Source organism: Triticum aestivum, chromosome 5D, assembly GCF_018294505.1.
Source record: "Triticum aestivum cultivar Chinese Spring chromosome 5D, IWGSC CS RefSeq v2.1, whole genome shotgun sequence".
Lineage (NCBI taxonomy): Eukaryota > Viridiplantae > Streptophyta > Magnoliopsida > Poales > Poaceae > Triticum > Triticum aestivum.
In genome coordinates, this window is record NC_057808.1 from 35,196,626 (window position 1) to 35,220,874 (window position 24,249).

Below are 24,249 nucleotides of genomic sequence, written 5' to 3' on the forward strand. Positions count from 1 at the left end.
ACACTCCTTATTTGTATTTTTACACAACTCAATTGAAGAGAAAACATTTCCCAACTTGAAACTTTGGCTGTTTCACATATGATTTAGTGAAATGTTTAAAGTTGAACTTCACGTCCTCATCATCTAAATAAGAGAAGTCACATAATTCATCATCTGAATTTTGCTCTTTGGTCACCTGCTTCCCTTTACCTTTCAGTCTCCCTTTCTTCTTCTCATCATCATCATCATCATCATCATTTAAATCTTTCTCCACCAAGTCTGCATCCCCATCTTCCATGCTATAATTAATAATTGTCAACCAAATCTTCTAGAACATAATCCGAGTCATCAAACTCAGATTCACTGGTTACATCTTCTTCTTCCTCTCTACTAGCTCTGGTCCTCCTGCATATGCATACTAATGGTATAAGTTATCCTAATGCTCGCATTTATCCTAAATTTATTTCAGAATTTCCAGCGATTTGCATTCAGTGGGAGGAAACGTTCCCGTCGACTAGAAGACGTCTACAGTGATTTCGTAAAATCTCAAGATGATATGTTGGCTCAGTGTTTCGGAGGTGCTCATAAGGGTAGGATGTGTGTATGTTCATAGGGGTGAGTGGATGCGCGTATATATGAACACTTGCGTCTATACCATGTTAAAGAAAAGTTATCCTCAACACTAACAAAACTCGTCCTTTGCTCTAAGTTAACGTTCTCTGTGTCCTTCATTGGGCTCATGACAAAAGGTAGATTAGCACTAGGGCTGGCAATCACATCATCCCTCTCCCGAGCATGTACAGTCGCATATGACAAATATGACCCCTCAAACATCCACGGATACGTCCGGAGGAACAATGATGATTGTCTTTCTTCGTCTTGATGTAGTGTTTGTAGTCATCGTAGGTGGTCTATGGATCTGGTGTTCTTTGTACTGTCATGATACGTATATGTTTTTTTACTGCCGTGACAGACGATGAATATATTGGAGGTTTTTTTTAAGGAAAACTCAATTTTTGGAAGTAATAAAAACAAGATCTACAAAACCACATAAGTTTTGGTAAATCAGTACAAATCGGAGGTACGAGCACATTCCGCATATAGAGGGAATATGTCATTCCCTAGAACGAGTAGGTTCTCGTTCCTCGACCCAACCAAACAATGGAATGACCCCTGGGAACGGAACGGACACGTTACGTTCCACCTGATGACTCGAACCAAACACACCCCTACGTGATGAGTTCCTCTCGGAAAAAACAAGTCTTTGCCTGCGCCGACTCCTTCCGCCCAGCGCCCGCCTCTTGCCCCATGCGCTACGTCCAGTTTTGATCCGCCGCCGCCCCTGCCTTCCTGCCCGCCTCCCTCCCCATCGGGTGCTGCCCCTCCTCGCCGTCGACTTCCGGAGCTGCCTCCCTCCCCGTCCAGTGCCCTCCTCCTTCTCCGCCTCCCTCCCCTGTCCAGCGCCTCCGGTACCGACGCTAGCCTGGACGAACAGCGCCGAAGCTTCAGCAACGGGTTTGATTGGATTGTTTCAAGGAAAACCAAGAAAAGGTAAGTGTTTTCCCTGCTTATTAAGTATACACATCAGTATTGTGATGCCAAGGATCTTAACTAATTGCTCTCCTCGCCAAAAAAAAAGCTAAAAAAAGGATCTTAACTAATTGCTCAAAAAATAGGATCTTCACTAATTAGATTATTCGTTGTTAATCTGCAAAAACTAGGTCATTATCTAGTGTTTGTAGCAGCCACGAAACTGATATTTTGGGGATGTATTAGAGTATCATAGCTGCCATCCATCTATGTAGTGGGCTGCACAACTTCAAGTTTGTAGAAAACACTAAATTTGATTGTTGTAAAATAACTTACATGTCCCACACTCTTTTGTGCTTTCTTGAGTTAGTTCAGATGTTGCTTCATGATTCTAGTATGTTAATCTTCAAATCTGGATTTTCGTGATTTTGTTCTGTTTACCTTGCTGAAGAACTGAAGATATTGTATAGTTTATCTATATTTCAACCATTTGCATCATCAATTTTCCAACCGAAGGAACTCTGAGACCACAGTCCGTGATTCGATCCCTCCTATTGGTAAGTAATTTCCCCATCTTTGCCTTTCCTTTCATCTTTTTGAAGTCGACGAGCAACCAGATCTCATTCTCTCTCATCTTTTCTTCTAAAATCTGAGCTGTTGATTCCATCAATTGAATCGGGCCAGCTAATACTAATAGAAGTGGTTTTCTTTTTGTATGTGTTGATTGCATCTCAGACCTTGCTTGGGCATTGAAGATGCATAGCAGCAGCAGGGGGCACGATATCATGCCTAGGGAGGTCAGCAAGAGGAGTAGGATACACATGGCCAATGCACGAGATGGTTGCGGCGCGTCACTTCCATACGAGATGATCATAGAGGTGCTGCAGTGGCTCCCCGTCAAATCCGTCTACCGCTTCCGGGCCGTTTGCCGGTCCTGGGCTGCGCTGCTCTCCTCCGATGAATTCCGCCGCACCCACATGGCAGCAGCTAAGGCCACGAGATGGTGGGCACCACCACCACAGATGCTACACATCTCACCCACCACCACATTCGACTCTACCGCGGTTTACTCGTGCTCCTTATCGCCATCATCACCATTAGGTTGCCCCAGAGATCACGGGGACCTACTGTTCACCATCGATGGTGCCCGTGGCAATTGTGTGGAAGTAGTGACACCAGCGCCGTGCCACGGCCTGACTCTCCTCTACGATGCTCTTGACCCAGCCTACTACATCTGCAATGCGGCCACACGGGCTGCCACGCGTCTGCCACCTTCCACTGATGAACGGGCATCCAGGTCCGCTGCTGGGCTGGGGTTTGATTCCCGTGCAGAGGAGTACAAGGTGGTGAGGTTGATCAATAGGGTGTTTACTCAGAAGGACTTGGTGAGGTGTGAGATTTACACGCCTGGAGGCCGCTTCGGGGATCACTGGAGACCACCTGCCGGAGGAATACCCTCCAGCTTGCATCAGTTTGTATATGCCGCTGTTACTAATGCGGCATTAAACAAATTACCTCCTGTATTTGCAAACGGTTGCCTGCACTTTTAGATGAAACCGGCCTCTTTCATCACGACACCGAGTGTTGCTGTTGTATCCTTCTCGGTCACGGCTGAGACCTTCACATGTCTCCGGTCACCACCTTTCTGGGTACCAGGAGCAGAGCCAGCCTCCAGGAATTGGTCATCAGGAGAGCAACTAGTGGAGATGGATGACCAACTATGTTTGGTCCGAGACACTCGCAAGACAATCCCTTATGCTAACACTTTGGAGATCTCGAGGCTGTCGGACTGTAGCTCTGGTGACTGGTTACTGAGTCATCAGATCAATTTGTCGGGCCACCTGGCAAGAGATTTAGGCCAGTCGCAAATGCTGAGAATTATTGGATCTTTTGGCATCAATAGCAGGCCGCCAAGGAAGAAGATAATCATCACTAGTAGCAAGCACAAGATTTTTGACAAGTAGCAGAAAATGGTTCACACCTATGACCCTAGGTCTGAGGTTCTAGAAACCATTCTTTCAATCATGGAGACACACTCAACTCCACAGTATGTAGTATGTGTACCATAGTTCAAGATTCAGTTTCATTCAGGAGACCCTCGCTCCCGTGCATAAAACAGATGAAGAGATAGCCTTATCATCTGACCTGGCTAAGGTGACTGGAGAGATCCTACTCCGCCTCCCAGCTAAATCAGCGATACACTCCAAGTTTGTGTGCAAGCAGTGGTCCAGATTGATTGAGAGTGAAAAATTCATTCAGTCATACTTTCAGCATAAGAACATGGACAAAAGACCTAAGGTCATGCTTGTGGTCAAGGGCACTGGACAATTGGGCTTCATTTTTGCTCCCTTAAATAAATGCCTCCAAGAAGCTCCTAGTAACACTTTTTTTTTTTTTTTTAGAAACGGAGGCAAAAGCTTTGCCTCATCCTTTAAATAAGAGAGAATAGAGTTTGTTACAAATCACCCACGACACCACATGGATTATTACTCTCGCGATATGAAAGACCCTAATTTTTTTGCACGGGCGGTGACCCAAAGGTTGGCCTCGGTCGTGATGGTGTTAAGCAAGATAGTCGGTGGAGCGCTTTTAAACCTAAACACTCTTGCATTTCGCTCATTCCAAATTGTCCATGACACAAGCATGGTGAGGGAGGCTTTGGCTTGACGGTTTGGCGTGCCGGCGTCACAAGTGCTTGTCCACCAAGCGTTGACGGAGTCCAACAAGTGCCATGAAGAGGTGTCCAACTCGAAGATGTGAAATTTTTCAATGACCAACGCCCACAGCCTTAGAGTATAGCGGCACTTGAAGAATAGGTGTGACCCGCTTTCTTGCACCCTCTTGCAAAGTGGACACAAACCACAATTTGGCCATCCTCTCTTGGCTAATCTGTCTGCGGTCCAAATTCTATCTTGAAGTGCCAACCAAGCAAAGAACTTTACTTTGGGGGGACCCCAGACCTTCCAAACCATTTGGTCCATGGGTGAAAACACCATCCCTATGAATTGCGCCTTATATGCCGAGGCCGCCGAGTAGTGCCCACTAGTCGTGTGTTTCCATAAAATGTCGTCCTCGGCGAGCGCATCAAGATGCACCTCATCCAATAGCATCCAAAGGGTGAAAAATTGTGTGATGAACTCAACGGAAATAACGGTTGGAGGCTTGATCTTGAGCATCCATGCGTTGTGCTTGATGGCCTCGCGCACTTTCCACTTCTTTCGCGAGGAGACTTCGAATATTAATGGTGCAATGTTCTTTGGCTTGCGCCCAAGAAGCCAAGGTGATTCCCAAAAAGGTGTCTTCGCACCATTGCCCACGGTGATAGTGGTTGACGCATAGAAAAAGTTGAGGTCCTCCTCATTGCACGGGTTGCCCATCCCGACCCACAACTTGGTGGGCTCCTTCCATTCATACCAAGGCCACCGCAGCCGCAGAGCACGCGCGAACTTTTCCATGTTGAGTACCCCAAGCCCCCCATACTCAAGTGGCCTACAGACAATTTCCCAATTCACCTTGCATTTCGCCCCCGTCGTCTTGTCCGAGCCGGACCATAGGAAAGCTCTCTCAAGCTGGTTGACTTTGAGGAGGATACTTGGTGGGATGATCAACGGTGTGATGAAGTAGATCACTTGGGAAGTGAGAACAGACTTGACAAGGGCCGTGCGCCCAATGGTGGTGATGTTTTGACCCTCATACGTTGTCAACTTGGATGCAACCTTGTCCACAAGAAATTGAAGATCCACCAACCTTAGCTTCCAAACAGAGAGGGGGAGCCCCAAGTACCTCAAGGGGAAAGAAGCCCTAGTTGCCGGCAGATTTTGAGTGATATGATCCAAGTCAAGATTATTGCAACGAATGGGCACCATCGAACTCTTATGAAAGTTGGTGCAAAGTCCCGTGACCTCGCCAAATCCTCTCAAAATATTAGCAAGATTGTCAACATCCTTTTTGATCGGAGCCAGGAAGATGGCCGCATCATCCGCATAAAGGGAGGTTCGCATCATGGAACCCCTACCCCGAATTTTGTGGAGGAGCCCCTTTCGCGTAGCCACATCAAGGATTCTTTGGAGCGGGTCAATGGCGATGACGAACAGAAGCGGGGAGATGGGGTCCCCTTGCCGGAAACCACGACCATGCTTGATTGGCAAACCCCCTTTGTATCAAGTAATCTAGGGTTTGCTCCAAGCCTTGCCATGGGCTGAATTTGATAAGCACCGAGACGAAGGACTATCTCTGCAACCCATGTACAGGTTTCCACAAGGGCTACTCGCTAGGGCCAAGTTTGCTGCGGAGAATGCCTAAAACAGAAGAGCATGCTTTCACAGTCGGCAATAGGAATGTTGGCCTGACTTTCGATCCTTCGACTCATCAACATGTTATCATGGCAATCTTCTATCGCCGGAAGGACTTCAAATCTCGTCAATATGACCTGACATGCACGTTATGCTGGTGTAACTCTGGGGATCCTGCCCAACTGAACTCGGTACCGCCTCTGCCTGTGAATGACATGCCGCCGGCCTATGTTGATGGAATGTTGTACTGGATGAATGAACCAAGGTTGGGACAGAGCTGCGAATGGGCCATTCTCTCTTTCAACCTTGCTACAAGAACCTTTGATGTCGTCCTGTGCCCTTCGTGGTTTGCAAGATGGAATAGCAGAAACCGCTGTCTTGCATTTGTTGTGGAACTGGAGGGATTATTGTGTGCTGTTCTAGCAGACCCAGTGGCAAACAGATTAGATGTATGGAAGCTAGAGCATGGCCAATGGGGAAGAGCATACACAATTGACCTCGAGGCATGTCCTGATTATTCCCTTAAGACAACTGTTGTCGTGCCATTAGCTGTTGACCCTGATTATGGGAGGATCCTGCTCAACATTGGGCGTAAAATAGGGCTGTATGATCCAGTAAATCAGACAATTCAAAGTTTGTATTCACTTGATCAGGCGCCGGTTCCTTTTGTTCCTATGTTATATGAGGAGAGCTTGGCATATTACTCCCGTGTGCCCAAAAAAGTTTTGTTGTGGTGATACATTTTCAAGGCACCTACCTTCTTTACATAAAATATCTCTGTAATAGCTTTCCTGCATGCACGGTTGGCGAACTGAAACACCGAAGCTTTGATAATGTAATAATATTATGAAACATCTTTAGCATGTAACTGGCAACTCTCTGTCTGATGTTCCTTCTTAGTGTGAAGTATATAATTTCGCCTTTTGAAATTTGATGATGTGTTCCCAACGTTTATGTTATCTGCAGAAACAAGAGGATGAGGATATTTGTCATCCTTGTATTACGAATATTTCTGATAATGTCTTGTCTTGTTTGATGCATTGCCTGATATGCTATTTTGCCTTAGGTGGGAGGTGCCGTGTTCAGTTGTCATTGCACTAACAAAATACTAGTCTTTATTTGTTAACTGGATTGAGGAGTATTGATCTTATACTGGTCCTGCAAAACATGTTGAGCTCTCAGATTTGCGCTCTGTTATCTGAAGAAGCGTCGAAGAGTTTTCAGATATACTACCTCTGTAACTTGTGTTATCTGATGTTTTTAGGTCTATGAAGTGTGAAAAAACGTCTTACATTAAGTTAGAGAGGGAGAAGCTCCCAATTCTTCAGAAAATGGTTTACCTCGCTTCATCTTCATATCATTATGCTCGTTGTCCTAGATCTACCTTACACTTTTTTCCACTTGTAATTTACTCCCTCCGTCCAGTGTCAAAAAACGTCTTACGTTATGGGACGGAGGGAGTACTGTTTAATCTCTTACTGTCAACTAAGGCCTGGGAGAGTGTTAAAAAAACCCAAGGCTTGAGAGATATAGAACATGTAATGGAGCAGTCAGACTTGTACTCCATACTTGCCCCATTGCCCGCGGCCTGTTCATCAGGAAGTGCAGAGGAGCCAGGTCTATTTGATTAGTTCGTCCTCTAATCCTCTAGCTTTTAGAATGCAAATTTATTGTGTGAATTTTTCTCCACAATGAAGCCCTCGACGATTGCAAGCATGCCATGAACGACTTTGCATAAGTCTTGCTGTGCTAATGAATTTTCACTACGAAATGACATTGTCGAACTCCGAAAATGCGAACCCACCCAGAACCCTGTTTGTCCCGCCCGCTCTAGAACCATCTACCCCACATTCATGTCGGGCAGAGTGGACATGACCGTACGGCCGCTTATCCGCATTCATGTCGGCTAACCGGCGCGGCGATCGAGAAGGCTACTCGGTCTATTGCCCGCTTTGAAGCAGCGTCGGCCTGCCTGCCCCGGCTATTTAAGCAGCTGGCCGGCACGGCGCAAGCCCTAAGAACATACTTTCAGCATAGGAACATACCTAAGGTCATGCTTGTTTTCAAGGGCACTGGACGATTTGGCTTCAGTTTTGCTCCATTGAATAAATGCCTCCAAGAAGCTCCTAGTCACAGTACATTGCTTGATACAAAGGTGGTTTGCTCCAAGCCTTGCCATGGGCTGAACTTGGTAAGCACCGAGACGAACGACTATCTCTGCAATCCATGTACAGGTTTCCACAGGGGTTACTTTAACCTGGTGCCAAAGCTGCACCTTCCCTCGAGAATGCCTAAAGCAGAGGAGCATGCTTTTACAGTCGGCAATAAAAATGTTGGCTTGACATTCAGCCCTTCGATTCGTGAACATGTTATCGTGGAACATTTTAAAGTTTGTATTCACTTGATCAGGTGCCGGTTGCCAGTAGTGCACACCAAAAGTTTCTTGATATGCCTTCAACTTCATCAGGGAATAGTTCGACATGCTCCAAAGAAGACTCAGTGGCGGAGATGAATAGAATGGACTCTAAAATGATTCCTTTTGTTCCATTGTTATATGAGGAGAGCTTGGCATCTTACACCCGTGTGGCATCTTACACCCTTCTTTATATGAAATATCTATTTGTGATATCTTGCCTGCATGTTTGAGAACTGAAACACCAAGCTTTGGTCATGTAATAGTATTAAACATTTTTTATTGTGAGTATATCATTTCGCTTTCGAAATATATTGACGCGTTCCAAATGTTTATGTTATCTGCACAAATAAGGGGGTAATCATATCTGTTATCTTTGTATTACGGATACTTCTGACAATGTCTTGTTATGTTTGTTGCTTGCCTGGTCTGCTATTATGCTTTACGTGGGAGTTGCCATGTTCAGTTTCTCATTGCTCCAACAAATACTACTACTTTTTATCTGTCAATGCACTGAGTATTGAGCTTGTGCTGGTCCTGAAAAACATTAAGTACTTGCATTGTTCTTTTATCTCATGTAGAGCACCGATCTGAAGCTTGTTTAAATACTCTCTCCGTCCCAAAATAAGTGTCTCAACTTTATACTAACTTTAATACAAAGTTGTACTAGAGTTGAGACACTTATTTCGAGACAGAGGGAGTATGATGTATGAGCTCTGAGACCCGTGCTCCAGTATTGTTTAAGCTCTTACTTTTTAAAGATTTAAAGATAGCGCCCAATTTTTCAGAAAACGCTTTGGCAGATCCAATGGCTCACTTCGTTTCATCTTCAAGTGATTACGCTCGACGGCCTGGATTTACCTTACACTATCTACCATTTGTAATTTACTCCAGTACTGGTTAAGCTCTTACTGCGAACTAAGGCTTGAGAGAGATAGAACACTAGTAAAATCGTGTGGCATTCATGTCTGAATTATGAGTTGTTCTCCTGTAGTTGAGCTCCAATCTGACACGTGCACCAAGTTGACAGCATACAGTAACCATAGTTTTATGTTATAGAGTACTTCCTGAGTGCACGTGCATCGCAACAGAGTATAGTTAGTTTTTTTTTTCCTTTTTTTGCGGGGAAGAGTATAGTTAGGTTGGTTCCGTCATCGTAGTTAATTTGTCGAAAATAGCAAACAATTGACCCACTGTTATCAGTTTATTTTCTGAAAACACAGGTGGTAAATAGTGTCGCGCTCCCCTTGCGCACCCAGAGCACACCAGCCGCCATCTGATCAGGACCTTCCTCGTTGTTTTACATCCATTTTTCTTAAACCTAAAGAAGACCACGTGGTTTTGGTCAACTTGGCCATCATAGAACCAAATATCTCCACCAATCCAATCTGCTACGGCAGCAAGGAACATATACTAGGGGTTTCCTTTCTGTAACCCGCCATATAGGAACTGAACTGATCTAAATAGAGCACTTAAACCCCTTGCCAAACTTATAACATGTAACCCATATATTTCTGAAGAAACGCAGCGTTGGCATTGTTGACAATAGGAGAAACGATGGACTTGATATCAGGTACCAGGGAGCTCGTCCTAGACTGGAACTTTCCATATTCTATGACGAAGTGGCACCAATTTGACAGAGCAACATTTTCCAGATTCAAGACTAATGGATAGCATCGAGGGTCGCTTAGGCTAGTCGTTGGACACAAAAATGTGCTTATGGCCACAATAAGCCAAGCACATAGGAATTTGTTATCCACAACTCCTTTCATTACATTAATCATCTTGCACCATGTGTTAATCTCGGTTGTTCCCCCTTCTATTCCATACTATCGGAACTGATGTACTCTATTGCTTCTTTCTCCACTTCATCGACAACTTTGTATCCGTCGTTTGGAAGCTCAGACATTCTATGCACACTTTCCTTATCGACTGGCATTGACCCCCTCCCCCTAAAAATAATTTTCGAGCGTTGGTCATCATAGCGCGTCACCACCACTTGCTTCGGCATGTTGGCATTTATGAACACTTAACTTCAACAGCCCTCTGAATCCTACACTTATGATCATTTCTCGTTGCTTGAGGCTCAAGCCAATGAATAAAAATTGGGTCATTTGAATTGATCATACAAGCTAATGAATAAAAATAGGGTCATTTGACGGATTTCGAGAAACAACTTGCTCTCAAACGAAACATTTTGCCCTACTCGGACACCATACGTTGAAGTTGGTGTTTCTTAAAATGACCCCAACTTTTGCCAGCAGATGGGCATGTCCATGGTAGACATCCATGTGAGGTTTTAAGGAAACATATATCTAAAAACATAATGTAAATATATACTTAAATTATTATTTTAACTTTTTAAATTAACTACTAAAATACAAAGGGATAAAATCATAATTTAAGGTTTTTAATAGCATTTAAAAAATACTTGAAGGAAAAAATAATATAAATAATAATTTAAAACAATTACTTAAAATGTTATTTTCCTATTCCAAAAATATTTCAAATTTTAAAGAGGTTTCAAAAAGAACAATAAAGTTCAAAAGGGATAAAAATGAATTAGGGGAAAAAAGAGAAGAAAAACGAAAAAAATGCTTAGGCCATGGCCCCAACTAGGCAATGGCATTGCTTTCGTCGGGCGACTGCTCGACTGGCTAAGCGCTCGTGGATTTAAAAAAGTTCATTGATTTTTCAAAAAATCAAGGATTTGAAAATTTTCAAATATTTAGAAAAATTTCACTAATTTTAAAATTTTCAAATACTTACAAAAACTTCAAATAATTTTAAAAAAATCAAGGATTTGAAAAGTTTGAGATCCTCATCTTCCCAGCCATTTTTCTCCCCGGTTTTGAGGTTCCTGAACCATGTTTTTTATTTTTATTTTTATCTTCTCTCCTATTTTTGAGTTTTCTTTTTTCTTTCCCTTTTTGTTTTATTTAACTTTTTTTATTTTCATTGTTTCTATTTTCATATATCCAAAAAATTCCAATTTTTTTCAGAATTTCGAATCATTTAATGTTTTTCCTTTTTTAATTATCATATTTTAAAAAAGATGTTCTGAATTTTGATTTTTTTTCCATATTTATGAATCAATGTTCAAAACATTCCGAAAATGTTCAGAATTTCCATGTTTTGTCCAGGTTTCAATTTTTGTTCATACTTTTTAATCAGTGTTAAAAAATTCGAAAAAAGTTCACAATTCAAAACAGTTTCATAAAATGGAAAAAATGTTCACATTGTCAAATTTTGTTAACAGTTTCAAAAGGTGCTCCATTTAAAAAAATCATATATCTAAAATATGTTTGCTTCTCCAAATTTCTTTCATAATTTTAGAAAACGTCCATATTTTCAAATTTTGTTCACAAAAAAGTGCATAAATACTAGAAAAATATAGATGGAAAGAGTTTGTGGATTTGAAAAACATTCATGCATTTGAACAAAAGATCACGGATATGAAAATATTTTGCAATTTTAAGAACACGTTCATGGATTTGAAAAACAAATCATGGATTTGAAATAATGTCCATGAATCGGAAAAGTTTTAGAATTTAAGATAAGTTGATGATTTTTTTAAAAATTTGTGAATTTTTGAAAGCAAAGGAAAAGGAAAAAACAGAAGAAAAAACTGCCATGGAAGGCGCCGTGATTTGTTGCACAACAACAACAACAACAACAAGAAGTAGTAATAAAGCACAATAGGTGAGCTTTCCCTGTTGGTTAATGCGATAAATGAAGGAAAAGGTAAATGGGCCGAGCCCAGTACGCAAGTTTGGGGGGGAGGGGGTGTAATGTATGGTGTATACGTTCTGACGGGCATCCACCATACATAAGAAAGTGGGTACGATTTACCAAAGATCCATATTGTCATTTATATGTTTCTCCCCACTGTGAGTCAAAAAGAAAGAAAATACACATAGATGACTTGAAGAAAAAATAAATCATAAAGCAACTAACACATCATCTCGTGTGCTACTGGGAGAAACAAAAGAGGGGATATGACTAGCCTGTGGGCGCACACCACATGATTTAGATTTGCGTCTCGTACTGCGAGATGTCCCAGACATATCCTCACCACCACATTGCTTCTAGGCATCACTTTCTTGCTGTTGGGGTATGCGTCCAATTTTCTGCGACTCTGGACCTAGCTGGCCATTCTTCCCGTCAAGAGTGCGATGCTTTCTTTGCATCGCACATTCCTATAAGGATGTAGCATGTTAACATGGGATGTGAAAAGGCGGGTTAGACTTTATAAAGGCGAAAACCCAACAGTACATTCTATCCTTATCTAAATCTTGAATCCAAAAAAAGTTCAGGAAATTAAATAAAATCACATTTTTTTAAATATTCATGAATAACTTTTTTTATGAATTATAAAAGGTTCAATAATTTGAAAATTCTTCACTAGTTAAAAATATCATCACGTGCTTAAAAATTTACAAATTAAAAAATGCTCACAATTTAATTCATCAATTTTAAAATAAGTTAATGGATTTTATAAAAATAGAAAGGGGAGAAAAAAGGAAAGTAAAAATGAAAAAGAGAACATATGTAAATTGACAGAAAAGGAAAATAAAGAAGATGCCTGGACGAAAGAACCTTTTAGGATGTTCCGAAAATCGGAAAATCCACTGTTTTGAGTCGTACATGAGCCGGCGCATTATGACAAGACTAGAAGAACGCCCGTGCGTTGCAACGGGGCCACATTAACTTTAAGAGTTCAATATTAATCATGTTAATATTACATTTAATATTCTCATACATATCCATCTTATTGGGTACGGGATGTAGAGGTTAATTGTTTCCTTTGTTTGGATCAACTTCCAAGTCCCAAGTTCCAAGTTCTAAAATTACCCACGTACATGAGAACTAAATAATTTTAGTTAACAAAAGAAGACTACTACTCATGGAAAGTTAATCTGCGTATTCTCCTTGACAAGTTAAAAAGGTCATATATATGTTTGCATGGCTCTCTATTCTGTAAGGTTATTACATAAAACTCTTGTTCAATTAGAAAAAAAGTTATAATAAGCAGCAAACATTAAAAAAATAGGTGTTTGATTCCAGCTCGTGCTTCTCCAAATGAATGTGTCACTCACCTGAAGAACTACCGACCAATGCCAAAATTTGGGTTGTCTTCTCCCAAGAAATCTGTACAAGCCCCTCGTCATTCTTCGCCTGATTGCATGATCTAAACCAGGCTAAATATTTTTAGTTTACCCATGCGAAATTATGCATCAAGTAATCAGGTAAACAAGTATAGAACGACATGCAGATGTAACCTGTTCTTTCACCTTGTCAGGGAGTCCCTTCAATCCAAGAATATACAACATCCAGAAGAAATAAAATCAATGTCATAATTAGTAATCATTTTTCAGCGACAAAAGATAAACAACAATTGGATTTTTAAAACAAAACCTGCAACTACACAAGTATATTAGCACAAGTGCAGATCCTGTCCCACTCTTCATTTTGTTCACAAAAAAGTTCAGAATAGCAATCTTGGCGAGCCCTGTGCAAGCATCCCGTGATCTCGACCGGTTTCGATCTGCATGGCACGCTGCCGATTCTTCCAAGAGTGGGTGCTGAAAGGAACGATCCCGAACCTGCATTGTCAATCGGCCAGAGCTGCATCGGCCTTCGGATCAGAGCGTGAACGGGATCGAGACGGTAGGGGTCGAGGAATTTGGAGGAAGTGAGGGAGTAGGGTGGAGATCACGAGAACTCACCCATATCTTGGGTCGTGTTAGTGCTTTGGGGGCTGCCACGAGCTGTCCTCGTCGCCATTGGCGACTCCGCCACTACAGCGCCACGAGCGTGGGATTGAGGGACGAAGGGAAGGGAAGGAAGCGAATTAATGACGTACCTGATGTTTGGTATGTAATAATCGGGTTAATTACTGTTATAATTCGTTGAGTTTGTTTCCATATATTACACTTTGGCGCTAGGAAGGTGGGACTCATATTGTCAAAAAAAAAAGGAAGTTCGCACTGATGGACGAGGAGATCTCTTGCCTACGGTTTGAATTACCAATTACCGAATCCGGCTACGCTGATTGCTCTCGATTTATTGAATCAGAACTTGCCAAAATATTTACATGATTGAATTGAATCGACACCTGCAAAGCAAGCACGAATAAATGGAAGGAAAATTGGACGTGATTCTTTTTAAGTGGGAAAAAGAAAAAATTAAGGTGGGAGGGGTGGTGAGAGATGAGACGAAAATAAACCAAACGAAAAAAAACCGACGAAACTAGGAGCCTCGGTACGAGGTTAGGCCCTGGAGTGCGTGGGGGCGGGTGGGGCCTCGGTACGAGTTTTTTTCGGTTCGTGGCGGCTCGGTGTGAGGTGGGAGGAGGTACAAAAAAACCATGGAAGGTGGGACGAAAAAAAATCTAGAAACAAGACTACCAACTGCTCCATTAGGAGTAGAGATAAGCACGAAGGTGCAAGGTTTGTACAAGAACTACCGTAGTTGTGTCTTTATCTCACTTTTAGTGGGATGAAAGAACGCCCTAAATTGGCCTGGCAAAGCGGGAGAAGCACTCGCCCACTCGCTAGCGCACGTCTATAGTGTATGTTCTCTTCTGCAGGGTTTCCTGTTGCTTTTTTTATTTACTTATATTTATATTTCTTAAATGTAACATATTTACTTAAATTGTAAAAAAACTTTCATCACGCAATTTTAAAAAGTCCATGTAGTATAAAAGAATTATTCACGCAAGTTTCAGAAAATGTCCGTACCATTCAAAAGAATGCATGAAATATGAATAATGTTCACACATCGAAAAAAGTTGTTCATGAGTTTTTTTCACAAAAATCGTGACAATGCACAAAAAATGATACAGATTCTAAAAACAAATCCGGTACCATTAAAAAATCATGACATTTAGAATGTGCATTCATTCAAAATATTCTTCACGACATTTTAAAAAACATTCACGAAATGTTAAAATTTGTCCACATGGTTTTTGAAAGATTTACATGACATCTAAAAGGTTTCTGCATTCGAGTAAATGTTCATAAACACAGGAAATTTCTGCACACTTTATGAAAATGTTGATGGCATTTTTCAAAATTTCAACGTGTATTTAAAAATGCTCATTGTGTATGAAAAGAGGTTCAATGTATATTTTACAAACATTCAACATGTATGCTGATAAATGTTTAACATGTATCTGAAAAATGTTCAACTTGTAAGCAAAAGTATTTTAGCATGTATTTGAAAAATAAAGAGGAAAAACAAACAGGGAAAAAGAACTAAAAAATAAATAAATAAGTAAATAAATAAATAAGAATAGGGAAAATACACAGAAGAACAGAAAGAAAAAACCACGCACAAGCTTTTAAAACCAATCCGCACAGGTTCATACTCCCTCCATTCCAAATTACTCGTCGCAGAAATGGATGTATCTAGAACTAAAATACATCTAGATACATCCATTTCTGCAACGAGTAATTCGGAACGGAGAGAGTAGAAGTTACCCAAAATTGCTCCTGGAAAACCAGAACGAACATTATTACGCTGGCCTGCTAGCGTGAGGGCCTGAGGCAAGGCAAGTGTACATCTAGCAATAAGCGAGACATAGTTCTCGCGAACTATCCTATCCAACGCTACAGGGAGGATACCTCCTATGTCCTATGTGACCACTTGTAGTGTCAAACTGTCAAGGTTTAACCAGAGCCCTGCTGGTGGGCTTTCTAGGTCACCGGCCCAAGACTATTACTCGAACAGTATGCCTCATGGTGTTTTCCATTCCTATATTTCCAACTGCTTATGTGTTCCAGTTCGGCTGCTAGCCCTGCTGCTGTTTGACACACAAGCACTTGAAACAGTTCAAGACGGATGATAAAAATGATAAAGTAAATAGGCAGGAACAACAGAAGAATATGTTTCTTCCAAATTTGTACTACATAAAGTCACGAAAAAAATTGATACAATTTTTGCCACATTTGATCTACAAAAGTTATTTCCTGCTTCATGTGTGATAATTTTTTTCTCCAATTAAAGGAATATAAAATTATTTCTTATAATTCTTTTGTGAATTGTTCTTTGTACATTAAAAATATGTCCAATGTGCACTTAAAAATGTCCAGTATATGCTAAAAAATGCTTAGGGTGTATTTCAAAATGTGCACCATATGTTAAAAAAATGTTTTCATACATTTAAAATGTTCAATCTATGTTCAATAGATGTTCAGTGTGTATTTAAAAACCAATACCGATATTAAGAAAGTTCACTATATATTAAAAGATCTTCAATGTATTTTAATAAATATGCAATGTGTGTTTGAAATGAAAACAATTCAGTGCATATTGGAAAACAATTTATAGTACAGATTTAAAAATAAATTAAATGTACAAAAACGGGAAGAAAACCTGAAAAAAGACGAAACCCGAAAGAATATAAAAATCAGAATAAAAATCAAGTAATAAAAAGAAAATAATTAAGTGAAAATGGAAAAGAGAAAACCCCAGAAAACTGAAAAAACATAGAAAACCGAAACAAAAGCCCCCGAAAAATTATTCATTCAGGTTCCCAAAAAATTAGTAAACCTGATCATGATGTTTCGGTTATGGAGGTCATATGTATTGCATTCTGCGTCAAAACAAAGAGCGATCGCACAGGGTTCCTTGACTGGGGCGGCCCATGTAGTGGAGACTACAACAGTTAGTGCCTTGTTTTTATGTTGTTTTCAGGATTTATTTCTAGGAATTTTTTTATTATATTTTAAAAAATGCTTAACAAATCAAAATTTCGTGAATAATTGAGATTTTTATTTCTGAAAACATATGAACATCTTCCAAAACTTCTGTTAAAGTTTTTTAAAATTATGAACAACTTTTAAATTTTGAATATTTTTTAAAAACTATATTTGTCTTAAAAATTTAAACGCAAAAGGTTTCTCGTATATTTTTAAAAATACTATCTCTGTAACTAAATTTAAGACATTTTTTCTTTGAAATTTTGCGCCCAAAACATCTTAGATCTAGTTATAGAGGTAGTAGTCTTCTTTTGGGAAAATGAACTTGTTTTTACAAAAGTTGAACACAAAATAGGATAATAAAATATCTTTAAAAATATGTAAAGAAATAAATAAAAATGGACCGGAACCTCGTAGAAGATACACAAAACCTATAAAAAACCATACAAAAACGGTTTGGAAAACCTGAATGTTTAGTATGTAACCTAGCTCATTTGAGGGCTCTCTTCATTTTTTTTTCTATGCAAAAGACTGACTATTTGATGCAAAATGGGTCAAATAGTATTTGCCAATGCTTTTATTTACGAGTTCAGTAGGAGTTCTACTCTATAGTAATAGGGTTACAATCCAAAGGCAAGATTCCCTCTATACATGGGGTCCTCGATGCAACCACAGTACATGGCGCATTCAGTACGACTATACCTTTCTTTTTTTCTTTTTTGTTCTTTTTCGAAAAGGGGGGACTCCCCGGCCTCTGCATCAGAACGATGCATACGGCCACATTAATAAATAAGTAAAAAGGTTCAACAAGATCTTAAAGTCTGGAAACAAAACAAAATAAAGGCGAACTCACAAAGAGCCTCAACGCCGCAAAAAAAGGCCATAGAGCCACAACCGGCTGGCAAAATAAAGATAGGTAAACTAATCGCCTATCCTATTACATGGCCGCCATCCAAACCGGTTGAAGATATCCCGCGCTACCATCTCCCACCGGACAGATCCAGTAACCAAACGCTCCCTGGCCTCCATCGGAGTGAGTAAGGACCACATACGGAGCAGCGCCGTAGCTCGGAATAAAACCTGCAAAAGATGAATAGTTGTTGTTCTGTTAAAAGTCAAATCATTTCTGCAGTTCCAAATTGCCCATAACAACGCACATACTCCTACACGAATATGTCTAGCTGTGTCGGGCTCAATCCCGTCAAGCCACGTTCCAAATAACGTACCCACCGAATTCGGAGGAGTGATGTTAAAGGCAATTTGCACGGTGCGCCACAAAACTCTTGCCAGCGGGCACTCAAAGAAGAGATGCTTAATGGTCTCGCCCCGATCACAGAAACTACACCTAGTAGATCCTGTCCAATTGCGCTTAACCAAGTTGTCCTTTGTTAAAATGACTTGTTCATGTACAAACCACATAAACACTTTGATCTTCAAAGGAACTTTTACTTTCCAAACATATTTGGAACTAGGAATGAAACTGGAGTTAATGACGTCGATGTACATCGACTTGACCGTAAATTCTCCAGACCTAGTAATTTTCCAACACAACTGATCGGGCTGATGAGCTAACTGAACCTCCATCAGTCTACTCACCAAATGGAGCCAAGCTTCCCATCGATCACCAACAATCACCCTCCGAAACTGGATATTAAGGGGAATGGACTGCATAATCGTTGCAACTAACGCTTCACGTCGTTGAACAATACGGTACAGGGAAGGGTACTGGAGGGCCAGTGGCGTATCACCAAGCCAAGTATCCTCCCAGAAATGGGTATTGTTGCCATCACCGACAATAAACTTTGTTCTATTAAAGAAGGCTGTCTTAACTCTCATAAGACCCTTCCAAAATGGCGAATCAGTTGGCCTCACTGTCACCTGAGTCAAAATTTTGGACTGCAGATACTTGTTATGGAGAATCTGCGCCCAAGTTGCGTCAGTCTCAACAGATAACTTATACAGCCACTTACTGAGAAGGCATCTGTTCTTGACCTTAAGATTCTCAATACCCAGACCCCCTTGGTCCTTTGGTCTACATATTACATCCCACTTGGCTAGTCGGTACCTTACTAGGTAATCTGCAACGCTATTTTGATCTCACTATTAAAGACTTAATCTCATATTATCCATAAGCGAAACGATCCAAGCTATTACCGAAAAGAATGGATAGGGCCATCGCAGATTCCAACCGCAGGATGATAGGCTCGTCAAAATGTTGTATGGCCATCGGCACACCAATCATTATCACATGTATCTCTGCTTCGATAGCTTCGTTGCAATTGAATAGATACCAATATGCAGTGAAAAACCACTGAGCCATTCTGCTTCTGAAGCACCATTCCAGTCGCTGCCAAGCTATCAACTTCTAGAAATGTACCGTTTAACAGAGAGAGCGACCATGTTAGCCGGCGGAGCTGACCAACTATGGGCGGCTTTGGTCTTCTTTTATTTTCCAACGTCCCATGAGCATTGCAATGGTATCTTGACCTTGATTACTTCTTTTATTGAGAATCTTCTTTAAGCACAGATGGAATCAAAGTAGCTTTGTAGGAAGTTAGCAGAAGTTTCAACTGGCACACCTTCCTCGCCATGAGTTGTGTGCGTTTGCACTTGCCAAATCCTCTAAACTAACATGATCACCATATTTACCTGTAGGCTGTAGCAACCAGTCCTCTTTGGGTTTTTTTAACAGCTCTCGTGACGGCAACAACCACACTAAACTCATCTCCCCTCATAACCTCCTTCATGGCTGCATGTTACCAATGTATGGAAAGACCCTTCATCTTCCACCATGCATATAAGGCATGTAGCGCACGTAGACAAGTGGCGGCTAGGAGATAGGATTTGCCAATGCTATAGGCGCCAACTAGAAAATTGCATGACACTCATTGCTTCATATAGGAGGGTGATGACACAGGGCGCCATATATGGGCCTCGACCCAATTAGCCGTGTCGTTGTTTTTCTATACCGAGTGGAGCGAAGCAACCTTTAACAATTTGTTTTCTTTTTTGTATGGTTTTCTTGTTTTACTTTTATATTTAGTTCATCTTTTGTTTTGAAATATAACATGAACATGTCTTTTATAAGAAGTTGAATACATTTAAAAATTCCTAATTTATTTTTGAATTCTAAACATGATTTTTTTAAACTGTTGTAACATGTTTATATTTTAAAGAACATTTTAAATTTTCTGAAATTTACTAGAAACGTGAATATTTTTTCAGGAACCTAATTTTGGAAAAGAAAAGGAAAAAAATACAAAAATTTAGAAAAATATGAAAATATAAAAACGAGAAAAGAAAAAAAATGAAAAAAGAAGAAGAATTAACTAATCAGAAAGCCTTAAGAAATACAGAAAAAAAACATCCATCACCGTGTTTATGCCGGTAGCTTGACACATAACTCTCATAAAAAACCTACTACTTGTGCAGATGCATTTTTGTGATGGAAACATATTTATTATTTTTTTAACCGGAGAAAGGCAGAAGTAGGCCGGCCCATAAGGCACAACAGGCCTGGGCGATTTCGTAGCGTAAGGGAACACAATTCGGAGAGCATCGACAAATAAATATTCACACTCGCTCTCCGAGCACTGTTTCTTCCCCGGTTGGGAAAAAACGAGACTTTTCCTGCGACTCGCCGCCCTACGCCGCGCCGCCGCCGAGGGGACGCCAAGCCTCCGGCTGAAGGAACTCTGAGCCCGCAGGACGCGATTCGACCCCGCCTTCCCATCGGTAAGGGCCTATTTTTGTTTTCATCTTCCTTTTTTAGTAGACGAGAAGCCAGATCCCCTTCTGCAGCAGTAGTTTCACCCCAGATTAGATCCGAGCTGTTTGATTCCATCAGTTGAATGAGATAGATAAGACTGATAGCAGTGGTTTTCTTGCTGTGATTTTTGCCATGTGTTGATTGCATCTCAGACCTCGATTTTTTTTAGGGTATCTCAGACCTCGATTGGGCGCTGAAGATGCGTAGGAGCAGGGGGGAGGATATCATGCCGGGGGAGGTCAGTGAGAGCAGGAGGAGGAGGAGAGGGGAACACATGGCCACTGCAAGAGATGATTGCGGGGCATCGCTTCCGTACGAGATGATCATAGAGGTTCTGCAGTGGCTCCCAGTCAAATCCGTCTTCCGCTTCAAGGCAGTGTGCCGCTCCTGGGCTGCGCTGCTCTCCTCGGATGAATTCCGCCGCCTCCACATGTCAGCAGCCAAGGCTGCAAAGCGGCGGGCACCACCAGCCAAGCTGCTATACATCTCGCCGACCGCCACATTCGACTCCACCGCGGTCTACTCGTGCTCCTTCTCGCCATCATCATCATCGGGCCGCCCCAGAGATCATGGGGACCTACTGTTCACCATCGACGGTGCCCGTGGCAACTATGTGGAGGTAGTGACGCCCGCGCCGTGCAATGGCCTCACCCTTCTCTACGATGCTCTCGACACAGCCTACTACATCTGCAATGCGGCCACACGGGCAGCCACGCGTCTGCCGCCTTCTACTGACGTAGCATGCGACTCCAGTGCTGGGCTGGGGTTTGATGCCCGCACAGACGAGCATAAGGTGGTGAGGTTGATCAATGGGATGTTGAATCCGAAGGACTTGGACCCGGTGAGGTGCGAGGTGTACACGCCTAGAGGCTCCTATGTGGATTGCCGCTGGAGGCCGGCTGCCAGAGGAGTACCCTCCAGCTTGCATAAATTTGTACATGCCGCTGTTATTAATGCGTCATGCAACAAATTATCTCCTGTGTTTGCCAATGGTTGCCTCCACTGGTTGATGACACCTGCCTCTTTCATCACAACTCCAAGTGTTGCCATCGTGTCCTTTTCGGTCGCAGAGGAGACCTTCACATGTCTCCGGTCACCGCCCTTCTGGGTACCAGGAGCGCCGCCAACCTCCAGGAATTGGTCATCAGGAGAGCAACTATTGGAGATGGATGGCCAACTATGTTTGGTTCGCAACAGAATGCCTCATGGTAGTAACACTTTGGAGATCTGGAAACTGCTGGACTATAGCTCTGGTGACTGGTTGCTGAATCATCGAATTAGTTTGTCAGGGCGCTTGGCAAGAGATTTGCGTCAGTCACAAATTCTGAGAGTTATTGGATCTTTTGGCAGTTATAGGTCGTCAAGGAAGAAGATAATCATTACTACTAGCATGCACAAGATTTTCAACAAATATCAGAAAATGGTTCACACGTATGATCCTAGGTCTGAGGCTCTGGAAACCATTCTTTCAATCACGGAGACACACTCAACTCAACAATATGGGTGCCCTAGTTCAAGATTCAGTTTCATTCAAGAGACCCTTGCTCCCGTGCATACAACAGATGAAGAGATAGCCTTGTCATCTGACCTGGCTAAGGCGACTAGAGAGATCCTACTCCGCCTCCCAGCTAAATCAGCCATACGGTCCAAATTTGTCTGCAAGCAGTGGTTCAGATTGGTTGAGAGTAAAAACTTCATTCAGTCATATTTTCAGCATAAGAACATAGACAGAAAGCCTAAAGTCATGCTTGTGGTCAAGAGCACTGGACGGTTGGGCTTCAGTTTTGCTCCATTGAATAAATGCCTCCAAGAAGCTCCTAGTCGCAGTACATTGCTTGATACAAAGGTGGTTTGCTCCAAGCCTTGCCATGGGCTGAACTTGGTAAGCACCGAGACGAAGGACTATCTCTGCAATCCATGTACAGGTTTCCATAGGGGCTTCTCTAACCTGGGGCCAAATTTGCACCTACGCTCGAGAATGCCTAAAATAGAAGAGCATGCTTTTACAGTCGGCAATAAAAATGTTGGCTTGACTTTCAACAGTTTGACTCGTGAACATGTTATTGTGGAAATCTTCTATCACCGGAAGGACTTTGAATCTCGTCAGTATGACATGTCATGCACGTTACACTGGTGTAACACTGCGAATGCTGCCCAAGAGCACTCAGTACCACCTCTGCCTGTGAATGACATGCCACCGGCCTATGTTAATGGAATGCTTTACTGGATGAATGAACCAAGGTTGGGACAGAGCTGCGAATGGGCCATTGTCTCTTTCAACCTTGCTGCAAGTACTTTCGATGTCGTCCCATGCCCTTCGTGGTTTGCAAGATGGAGTAGCAGAAACCGCTGTCGTGCATTTGTTGTTGAGCTTGAGGGAGTGTTATGTGCTGTTCTGGCAGATCCAGTTGCAGACAAATTAGATGTATGGAAGCTAGAGCATGGCCGATGGGACAGAGCATACACAATTCACCTAGAAGCATCTCCTGGCTATTCCCTCAAGACATGTGTTGTGGTGCCATTAGCTGTTGATCCCGATCGTGGGAAGATCCTGCTCAACACTGTTAGGAAAATAGGTCTATATGATCCAGTGGAGCAAACAATTGAAAATCTCTATTCACTTGATCAGGTGCCGGTTGCCAGTAGTGCACACCTTAAGTTTCTTGACATGCCTTCAACTTCATCAGGGGATAGTTTGACATGCTCCAAAGAAGAGTCAGTGGCGGAGATGAATAGAATGGACTCTAAATTGATTACTTCTGTTCCTATGTTATATGAGGAGAGCCTGGCATGTTATTCATTTGTGCGCAAAGCAAACTGCTTGTGGTGAGACATTTTCAAAGCACCCACGCTACCTTTTTATATAAAATATTTATGTGTAATATCTTGCCTGCATGTTTGGCGAACTGAAACACCCAAGGTTTGATAATGTAATAGTATGAGACCTTTTTATTGACTGCCTGATGTTCCTTTTTACTGTGAAGAACTCCCTCTGTAAACTTCTATAAGAAGTTTTGGGTTACTACTTCAGTGATCTAAAATGTCTTATATAAGTTTGGAGTATTATCATTTTGCTTTCAAAATATAATGATCAATGTGTTGCTAATGATTATATTATCTGCATGAATAAGAGGATGAGGATAAATTTTATTCGGCCTTGTATTGGAAATATATTCTGTCAATGTCCTGTGTATGTTGTTTGCCGTGTTCAGTTGTCAGTGCACTTACAAAATACCAGTGTTTATTTGTTAACTGCATTGAGTATTGAGTTTGTGCTGGTTCTGAATAGAGAACAGATCTGAAGCTTGTTAGAGATGATGTACGAGCACCAGCTTGACAGCATACAAATTACCCATAGTTTTTTTTAATGATAAATCACCAGAGTGCCCGTGCATTGCAACAGATTGCAGTGAGGTTGCTGCTGTCGTCATTGTTTTTTAATGTCGAAAAATGCAGACAAGTGGCACCACCATTATCAGTTTATATAGGTGAAAATAAATACAATGGGTGAAGACACTAAATAAATAAGAAACTATTCCCTTCAACCAGCGGATCCTCCTC

At 41.6% G+C, this 24,249-nt stretch overlaps 1 protein-coding gene and 1 pseudogene across 3 annotated transcripts; both read left to right on the forward strand.

The window, feature by feature from the left end:
- Positions 1–1,253: 1,253 nt before the first annotated feature.
- LOC123120186 (uncharacterized) lies at positions 1,254–6,752 on the forward strand (annotated as a pseudogene).
- Positions 6,753–20,497: 13,745 nt separating this feature from the next.
- LOC123119260 (uncharacterized) lies at positions 20,498–23,644 on the forward strand. 3 transcript variants are annotated; one of them, XM_044538986.1, is made up of 2 exons: positions 20,498–20,654; positions 20,858–23,644. In XM_044538986.1, the coding sequence occupies exon 2, from the start codon at positions 20,888–20,890 to the stop codon at positions 23,516–23,518; it is 2,631 nt and encodes an 876-aa protein (XP_044394921.1). In that variant the 5' UTR covers positions 20,498–20,654; positions 20,858–20,887; the 3' UTR covers positions 23,519–23,644. The 3 variants fall into 3 exon arrangements, with proteins under 3 accessions (XP_044394921.1, XP_044394922.1, XP_044394923.1); XM_044538987.1 differs by having other exon boundaries at positions 20,868–23,644; XM_044538988.1 differs by having other exon boundaries at positions 20,519–20,654; positions 20,841–23,644.
- Positions 23,645–24,249: the final 605 nt, after the last annotated feature.

What these genes read in the sequence shown, in the direction of transcription:
- LOC123119260 (XM_044538986.1), top strand. Translation starts at nt 20,888, where the DNA reads ATGCGTAGGAGCAGGGGGGAGGATATCATGCCGGGGGAGGTCAGTGAG.